We start from the raw sequence: 8,502 nt of genomic DNA, 5'->3' as shown, positions 1-8,502 counted from the left end.
AAGATGTGCTGTCCTGCACATTATCAATAATCCTTTTATCACAGGTAGCTGTGAAGTGATGTGTGATGTTTGTGACATTTCCATCTCTTTTGTTTTTTTTTTGGTGACCTTTAACATCACAGAGCCTTTGAACGGCCCTCAAGGTGAATACAAAGGGGGCAAACGGTGATCGAGAACACTGAGGAGCGTCACTGAGTGGACTCTCCTTTACATCCTCCTCTGGATCAGCTGAAACATCGTCTTCCTGTTGCTCCCTGAAGAATACTGGAGTCCTGACAGTGTCTGAGGAGACTGGAGTCCTGACAGGAGAGTCTGGTACTAAAGGTGATGTCAGGAAAGATGTGCAGCAGCAGTAACAGCGTCGTTCAGGCTCAGAAGCTGGTGGATCAACTTCGAATGGAGGCGGGCATGGAGAGAATCAAGGTTTGAAATCTCATCTGTTTTCACTCTTTAGATCAGTGGTTCTCAACCTAAGGGTTAGGATCCAGAAGTGGGACATAAAGCTGCACGAATGTGGGCCTGGGAAGAAAAATGCAGCAAAGGTCTATGAAGTTTGGAAGCCCTGTGTGGACATCCACACATACATTTTATCACATCTCATTTTGCAGAGAAAAAGAGTAAAATTCAGATCTTTTGTGAAGATCTTTACTCATCATCTTATCACAACAAAGCTGCTTTTTTCCATTGTAATGCATCAATTTCTCAGGATGTGAAGAAAACAATTAAAACATAAACATTATCATTGGAAACAGTAAAATAAAATGCCTGCATGCACGTCTTTCTAGGGATTTGGTATTGATGTGCTATTTAAGCATGCTTGTTTTTGTCCTGTCCAATGTTTTGGTCCATCTTTGGTCCAAACTGCTGCAAAATTAAATTCAGTGTTTGAAAGTTTTCCCACATTGTGGTCATAAATTTACTATATTTGTTCAACATTATTATCATAGTTGCAGCAGGATGTGGCAATACCTTTTTTTAAATCTGATATGGCACAAAAAATATAAAAAAAGTACATTTTTGTGTATTTGTTTTCCTTGAATAAAACCATTATAACCTGCAGAATTCCATTCTCCCATGCTTGCTATTGACTCTTAGATTCAAACAAATTCTGACGCAGTTGTATTTTGGATATAGATGTGAAGTTCCTGATATGGAGTTAGGGTCCATGTTGACACCCCGAGGTGAACATCTTGTCCCCTCTTTTTGCCCCAGATCTCACTGACCGCTGCAGATTTGGTCCGTTACTGTCAGGAGCACAGAAGAAGTGATCCTCTGCTCACCGGCATTGCCGCCTCGTCCAATCCTTTCAAAGATAAGAAGACCTGCGTGCTGCTTTGACAGACTCCCACACAGACTCCATGGAGAGCAGCGAAAGAGTCAAAAGTGGACAGAATGAGCCTTTAAATCCATTGTAATGATTATTTTACATTGACTTTTCCCTCCTGGCTTCTCTTCTGAGACTGTTAAGATGAAAGCAGCACAAAGCAAAGAGAAAGTTTTACACATTTGATGTTTTAATGTTTCTTAACAGTTCAGTTTTTAAACTTTAAGACTGATGAATGTTGCAGTAAACATCCAGCCAACCCAGCAGACGCTCTTTCTCAGCTTAATGTGGTTTTTCAGCCATGCATCCATCAAGTATAGTGCAAATGATTTATAATTAAATTTAACAGAGCCATTAAATGGTTCCACATCTTTTAACTAACACTCGCTCACACAAACACACGCAGACAAACACAGAAGATTACATTTAAACATTAGTGTGTTGAAATAAATAGTTTTACAATCAGTATGTCACAGAGAAATCAGACGTCTTTACACATATGTAGTACGTAGCTAATGCTTTTGTATGATCTCACTCATTTTAACGGTTATTTGTTAAATGTCTTATTTTGTTGGATGTAAAATAATTAAAAGAAGACAAATTTCTTCAAACTCAGTGTTTCTGAAGTCTTCAGCAGCGGCACATAGAGGTGAATAAGTGGACCGAACTAAAAACGAGAGTAAAAAAACTACAGAAAAAAAAAACATTTGTGTTGATTGTAAAAAATCTTTTAATGGAATCAGACTGAGTAAAAAAAGTCAGATTTTTGGACCTTCTATAATAGTTTTGTGCCCATGCATCGTGCAGAGCCGTCTATGCTCTCCAGCTCTTCTTCTTTGAGTCTCACCACGTAGTTTTTTTATTTTCTTGGTCTCCAGACCTCCACACAGTGACCCGAGGCTACGGCGAAGACTCCGGCCTCCACACTCAGCTGAAAAAATATAATAAAGAAACATATTAAGAAAATATAAAAACATTAAACCCAGGATGTAAAGCTCTGTTTCCTTAATGCTGATTGATCAGCAGAGTTAAATCTGAATTATCTTGAATTCTTGTATTTTTTCATCTGTTGAACTCAGAGTAAAGTCAAGTTTAGGTAGTTTTTCCATGTTAAGAGTGGCTGAGAAGTTATTCTGATCCTCATTTATGCTACTAGTAAAAAAGAAAGTCAGATAAGAAGTGGTACAAATGACGAAGAAACCCATCTACAAAAAAAAAAATCTGAAACGATCAGGATCGGCCAAAAGGTACGCTTCTAATCACAATTCATTCCATGGAGATCTGTCTCACTGTTCCAAACAGGGGTGGAAAATAGCTAACTACTTTAACTCAGATGGATCGTTGTGGGTCTAAATGCCGATTAGAGCCTTTCCCACTGTCGACAGGAGCCGATTGTTAGCATGTTTAAACGGGTTTTTCAGCCCGTGGGAAAGGGGTATTATAAACTCACCAGGAGGCCGCCATGTTTTGGTCCGCACTGGTAGTGTGACATGACTTGGCCAGAGCGCTCTTCACTGTTTGTTTGTTTGTTTGTTTGTTTTTTTGTTTATTTGGATCCACCATTAGATACAGCAAATATGCAGTAGCTATTCTTCCTGGGGTCCTCATATTACACTATGCAGTAACTATGCCGTCTCTGGCCGCATGTTCTGCTGCTACTGCGTGTGTCACTGCTTTCATTCCAGGTGCGAGTCTGCTGCGTGTTGGCTCCATCGTCTTCATTCCTCCAAAATAAAAACCTCCCTACAAGTGACTGGATTCAGTGTATACTGGAACCGTCCCGGGTGCTTTTTGAAATAAAAGCATTATGTCCAACTGAAGGGAGTTTCTCCAAAGAAATGCTAAAGTGGGCTTTAACTTTGAAAAGCACAAAACGCAAGTGTTTTGTACTGTGTTTATTTTTACCTGCAACATTTTGAACTGCGTGGAAACAAAAGCTTCATAACTGGAAGAGGTTTGAGAACAACTTTATTAAACATTTTAGCTCATGGCCTTCATCTGGGTCATCAAGAACAGATTTCAAACATATTCTACCGATGTGAACGAACATATTTGCTACAACAAGGTAAATATGGCTCTGTATTTTTCATTTTCCTGCCTACTTTGACTGATGATCACTAGTAGTGCAAGGAACAAATAAAATTCCCCATGCATATCAGTATGTGAGATGCAGCCCTCTTGCAGGCTGCCTGTCTTAAAGGGCCGGTTACTGCAAAGTAAGCTGAGGAGAGTGCAGACCAAAACATGGCGGCCTCCCAGTGAGTTTATACACTGAGTTTTACTCAAAATGCAGATATCTAGTGAGTTTTCAGTGTAATATAAATATGAGAGATACAAATATCTGTTCAATAAGGTGAACTTGTCTGATCATGCAGTGTTCCTTTTGTATGAGATGTGGCTTTGTAGCTTTCTGTTATTTTGTTTCGTAGCTATTATTGTAGCGTACTTTTGCAGTATTACAGGAGGGGACAGTAGGCTATGCTGGACCAGGGTGCACATATCGTCCAAGTTAAAGAGCCATGGATTACTACTGTTGAGAACTTCTGATGATTTCATAGCTGTTTGTAAAATCCTCATGAAGATGTATAAAATCATGTCTTTGGTGAAAATCTTCATCACTTTCTGTGTCAGTCAGATACGATTTCTTTATTCAGATCACTTTAATTGACCAAAGAAGAGAGACATGTTTACTGACGTGCAAAGTTCCATTGCTCTTTATTATTGTATGTCAAATCAAATTAATACAATTAATTTTCATTTAATCAAAACATTTTCGAGTGGTAAAAAAACACTCACCCCATTGACTCCAGCTTCATGAAGATGTGTGCATAGCGTCCTTGGAGGGGCACAGGGGATATGAACCTGCAACACAAACAACAATTTACAAATCTAGATCAGTCAGAAGCAGAGTTAATCTGATGAGAAACATTGGATATGTATTAAAATTTTAACCATGCATGATCCTACCTTGACAGTACGATCAGATGAACAGGTGTAGAGGCTCCCAGCTGACCTGTGGATGCCAGTAATCATCGCTGCATGCCCAACATTGAACTTGGAGATGGGACATAAAGTCCCTGCCTGCATGGAGAAGGCGTGGATCATGCCGCTGTTGTCTCCCGCCCAAACTTCACAGTCTCTGTAGCTCATGGACTGCAGGTAGGAGCTCAGCTGCAAAGACAGAGGAGAAGGTTATCTGAGTGAAAAAACCAAGGCTGTCAACCCTTAAATCTACACATCTGTGAGTGATCGTGCACCCACCTGAATTCTCTTCAAGTCTTTGCCTCCGCGACGGTCAAAGACAGCTATGGTGCAGTCTTTACTCCCAGAGATGATGTACTTGTCATCAGCGGCCAGGCACATCACAGCGTGACCATGGAGACGGATGCTTTTCACCAGGGGTTGAGCAGCTGTGGACAAAATCATCACCTCTATCACACCAGGGGGTTTAGATCTAGGTCACGTGTCCTTTCTAGGGTAAGGCTGACTATAAACTTCAGTACTAAACTAAAGTAAAATCTGAGTCCGAGAACAGTAAACCAGACGTCTCCTGCACCCCTGCACAAATATTCTCAAACTAAAAACCTTAACTAGACATAAAATGCTTGATTTCATTCCTCACCTCTGGGGTCGTACATGTTGACCCTCTTGTCGAACATACCAGCCAGCAGTACATCACTCTGATAGGACAGGCAGAGAACGGCGGCCCCGGCCCTGATCAGACCCGTCTTAGCTCCACCTGCCTGCAGGTCCCACAGCCTCACGGTGCTGTCGAAGCCCCCCGAGGCCAGCTGATGACTCAGAGATGAGAGACACCACACCCAGCCCCGATGGGTGCTGAAGTCACCCTGACCCCCTAACGTGTGCCGCAGTATGGCCCCAGATCCCGCCTGCAGATCCCACAGTTTCACATTCCAGTCCCTGGAGCCTGTGGCCAAAACGGAGCCGTCTCCCCCCATGAGGAGGACCGAGTTCACCTGGGCAATGTGTCCTGAAGGTAGAGGCATGTACTCCAGAGCCAGAGGTGGGCTGGGACTTCTGGGTGGTTCATGTCCGTCCATTTCTAATGGCCCCCCGTTTTCCTGATTCCTGGGCCTGGCCCCCTCCTCCAGGGGATTTAGAGTGCCATCCTGCATCTGCCTCATCCGCTCCCTCTCCACCTCCTCCTCTTGAGCCTGTCGGGCTTTAAGGTACGCTTGGCCTGTCCAGCAGGTTATCAGCTGCTCCATCTCCACACAGGCGGACGGCCAGTCGAAGTCCTCCCTCGGTCCCACGGGGAAGCCAGCTCGAGAGCCGATTAGTCTGCCTGCTCGGAGCTGCCAAGCAGTGCTGTCCTTCCCCACGCTCTCTAAAGCATGACAGACCTGGAGAAAAAACAAAGAAGAGTTTATAATAAGCAGGGTGTAAGGTTCTCAAAGAGTTCAATACCTAGGGTTTTCAAAAGATTGATCTTCTTTATTTCTAAAGGTTATGTTTTGGAGCTTTTTGCCTTTATATAGATAGGACAGCTGAAGACAGACAGGGGGGAGACATGCACCAAACAGCACCCAGACTGAGAATCAATCCCCTAATCGGTGCATCAAGGACTAAATCCTCTGTGAATGGGCTCTACTTGCTGAGGTAAACCGGGGCTTTGTCTTCTTTATTCTAATGTTTGAAAGTGTGACAGTGTGCCAAAGCTTTCAAAATCTTGTGCATATTGAGCCATCTACAGGAGCTGGCCTTTAATTTTGTTGGTATCAAAAATGGTTCATTGTGGTCTGAATTTTACGAGTCTTACATTGAAGTTTACGAGTGATTTCAAACCTGTAGTTTGGCTGATCTGGCTCGAATCATGGGTAAATTTCTTACATTTCTGCATGATAACAGCAGCTTTGGTTTGTGTTCACATAAATATATTATTTGTGTGATTGAAATGCTCTCTTTTGAAAGCTTTAAGTAAACTTTATTGCAATCATTACTTAACTTTGCATTGACAGAATCCTCCCTAAACTCAAATATTCAATAACATTTAATATGAGATACTTTTAGAAAATCTGTCAAGCTCACCTTTGGCAGCACATCAATGACGCACTGAGCAGGAAGGTGTGAGGCGATGTTGGTTAGCATCTCCCATGGTAGAGACAACAAGCCGCTGGCCTCAGCAGAAGGTGAGGGGCTCATGTCGGCTGAGGATGGGGGCCCAGGAGGACGAAGACTGGAGGAAATATGAGGGAAAAATTAAGGTTTTAAAAATGTTGCTCAAAATATGTGATCCAGTCTCCTCTATTAATCGATCAATAGTGTCAAAAAGATTTAAAGGAAACTAGTCGAGGTTCATCATGATACTAGAATACTGAATACTAGCATTAACAGTAGATGAACAAATTTGTACAGAGAAACAAAGGAAATGCCAACAAACAGTGGTATTTGTTTTCAAATAATAATAATCGTAAAATAAAAGAAAAATAAAAAAAACAACAAAGACTTTGACAACATTCATACAAGTCTTCAGTGATTTTTGAACCTGAAGAGAAAGAGAGTTCAAGAGATACTGAACAAAGATGTTGGCAATGTTTTGGAACCAAAATGTGGTAAAAATATTTGTAAAAATTAGACAGTGTTTGGGTTATTATTTGATTTAATCCTTTATTATTATTTTCTCATCAATTGTTTTCTTTTACTTAAAATGCTTTTTAAGGCTTGTTGTTTCTATTTTATTTCATGTGCTCTCACTGATCTTTGTTTTGCATTTGTTGCCGTCTTTATTTGAATTTCGTAGACTTCTCTTTGTGTGCCCTGACTGCTGATGCTTATCCAACATCCGCCAGCTGCCTTTGTGTTGTCTGTCAAACCACTCAGCAAATATGCTTTTAAAGGTACTATATAATATATCATAACATATTATGTTGATGTTTTATATATTTATTAGGGCTGTCAAAAGACTACAATTTTGTTGATCTATTTTTGTAACTGCTACGTGTCAGGTCTGTAACTCTGCTGATTGTGCTGCTGCCAGTTTTGACCTGGACACTGTGATTCTTGATCTGAATGAGGCTCTCCCGATTAAATAAATGTAAACAAACGAAAATAACCTGTAAGATATTAAATAAACAATATAAATAAAGTTATTAATGCTGTATTATTATCAATGTAAAAGAATACAGAAAACGTCTTACCCCGGCAGATCAGGTACTGAAGCTTTAGCACACTGAGATTTCACCTGCTCAGGTGTTGGTCCGTCCTGTCCACAGTCTGTCCCAGCCTCAGGGTTAGACAGGTCCATCCTGACGTCACACATCACCTTATCTCCTCTGAGCACGAGACAACTTACTCATAAACTATAAACCCACATCCCCTTGACACCTTTCTATGTTTTTTTTTTTAATGATTTTAACAACAAATTTTATAAACTGTCTCCTCATCAGGGCGTAGCTAGGCGTCCGTTACATTGGTAGAGTTATAAATCTTATAGAGGTTGGTTGAGGAAAGCTTTAGCTACCATTGAAGATAAAGTTGCTCTATTTTCCGGCTATAACGATTATCTAAACTACAGCAGCTGATGGTTGTGTGCGTATGAATTAAAAAATAGTCACGTTACTCAAAAGCTAGTTATTTTTAGCCTGAAGCTGTGCTAAAAACCGTCACAGCACTGCGCTATTGTTAACAGGCATGGTGTTATGATATAGGGAGTTACCATGTTTGCTAGCGACCCCAAACCGGATGCGTCAATGGTTGTTGTAGTTTCAGCAAACGTTGAAAACTGTCCTGGGCTTTCTGCTATTTTAGTTTTTAATCGAACACATATCTGATTAGAATACCGTGATGTTATCATAGACAAAGAGGTATTCATCAAAGAAAAAATACCGGCTTTAAAAGCTCTCGTTACTACGACAACCATGGAACGCAATCGGCTGAGTCATCAGTTGACACGGTCACTTGTTTTACCGGAACACCAGTGTGAAAACAGAAAGCTAGCCATTGGTAAAACTCGTCCTCTAAAGTCAGTGGAACAAAGTATAAATAAATGTCACTTTAGTGTTCTTAAATGAACAAATAAATGAACAAAATTAACGATTTAAAATCCCAAAGAGTATCTCATACAGTGTTGGAAAAAATCAGCTGCCGTTTGTCAACTGCCTTGAAGGAGAGACGCTGGGAGAAGTTAAACAAACTCAAAACAAAACTTCCGGTGTGGG

At 40.9% G+C, this 8,502-nt stretch overlaps 2 protein-coding genes across 3 annotated transcripts; one reads left to right on the top strand and one right to left on the bottom strand.

The window, feature by feature from the left end:
* Nucleotides 1–318: 318 nt before the first annotated feature.
* On the top strand, nt 319–1,338 carry LOC121503754 (guanine nucleotide-binding protein G(I)/G(S)/G(O) subunit gamma-7-like). The gene is made up of 2 exons (XM_041778300.1): nt 319–423; nt 1,213–1,338. Exons 1-2 carry the CDS (start codon nt 328–330, stop codon nt 1,336–1,338), a joined length of 222 nt encoding a protein of 73 aa, XP_041634234.1. The 5' UTR covers nt 319–327.
* Nucleotides 1,339–1,511: 173 nt separating this feature from the next.
* On the bottom strand, nt 1,512–8,470 carry fbxw9 (F-box and WD repeat domain containing 9). 2 transcript variants are annotated; one of them, XM_041778621.1, is made up of 8 exons: nt 8,408–8,470; nt 7,483–7,617; nt 6,374–6,521; nt 4,947–5,688; nt 4,586–4,734; nt 4,292–4,495; nt 4,121–4,186; nt 1,512–2,255 (listed from the first exon to the last, which is right to left on the bottom strand). In XM_041778621.1, the coding sequence occupies exons 2-8, from the start codon at nt 7,602–7,604 to the stop codon at nt 2,184–2,186; spliced, it is 1,503 nt and encodes a 500-aa protein (XP_041634555.1). In that variant the 5' UTR covers nt 7,605–7,617; nt 8,408–8,470; the 3' UTR covers nt 1,512–2,183. The 2 variants fall into 2 exon arrangements, with proteins under 2 accessions (XP_041634555.1, XP_041634554.1); XM_041778620.1 differs by having other exon boundaries at nt 7,483–8,467.
* Between the last annotated feature and the right edge of the window lie 32 nt (nt 8,471–8,502).

Source organism: Cheilinus undulatus, linkage group 21, assembly GCF_018320785.1.
Source record: "Cheilinus undulatus linkage group 21, ASM1832078v1, whole genome shotgun sequence".
Classification (NCBI taxonomy): domain Eukaryota; kingdom Metazoa; phylum Chordata; class Actinopteri; order Labriformes; family Labridae; genus Cheilinus; species Cheilinus undulatus.
Note: the sequence above shows the minus strand (reverse complement) of the source record. Positions and strands in the feature narration are given on the sequence as shown.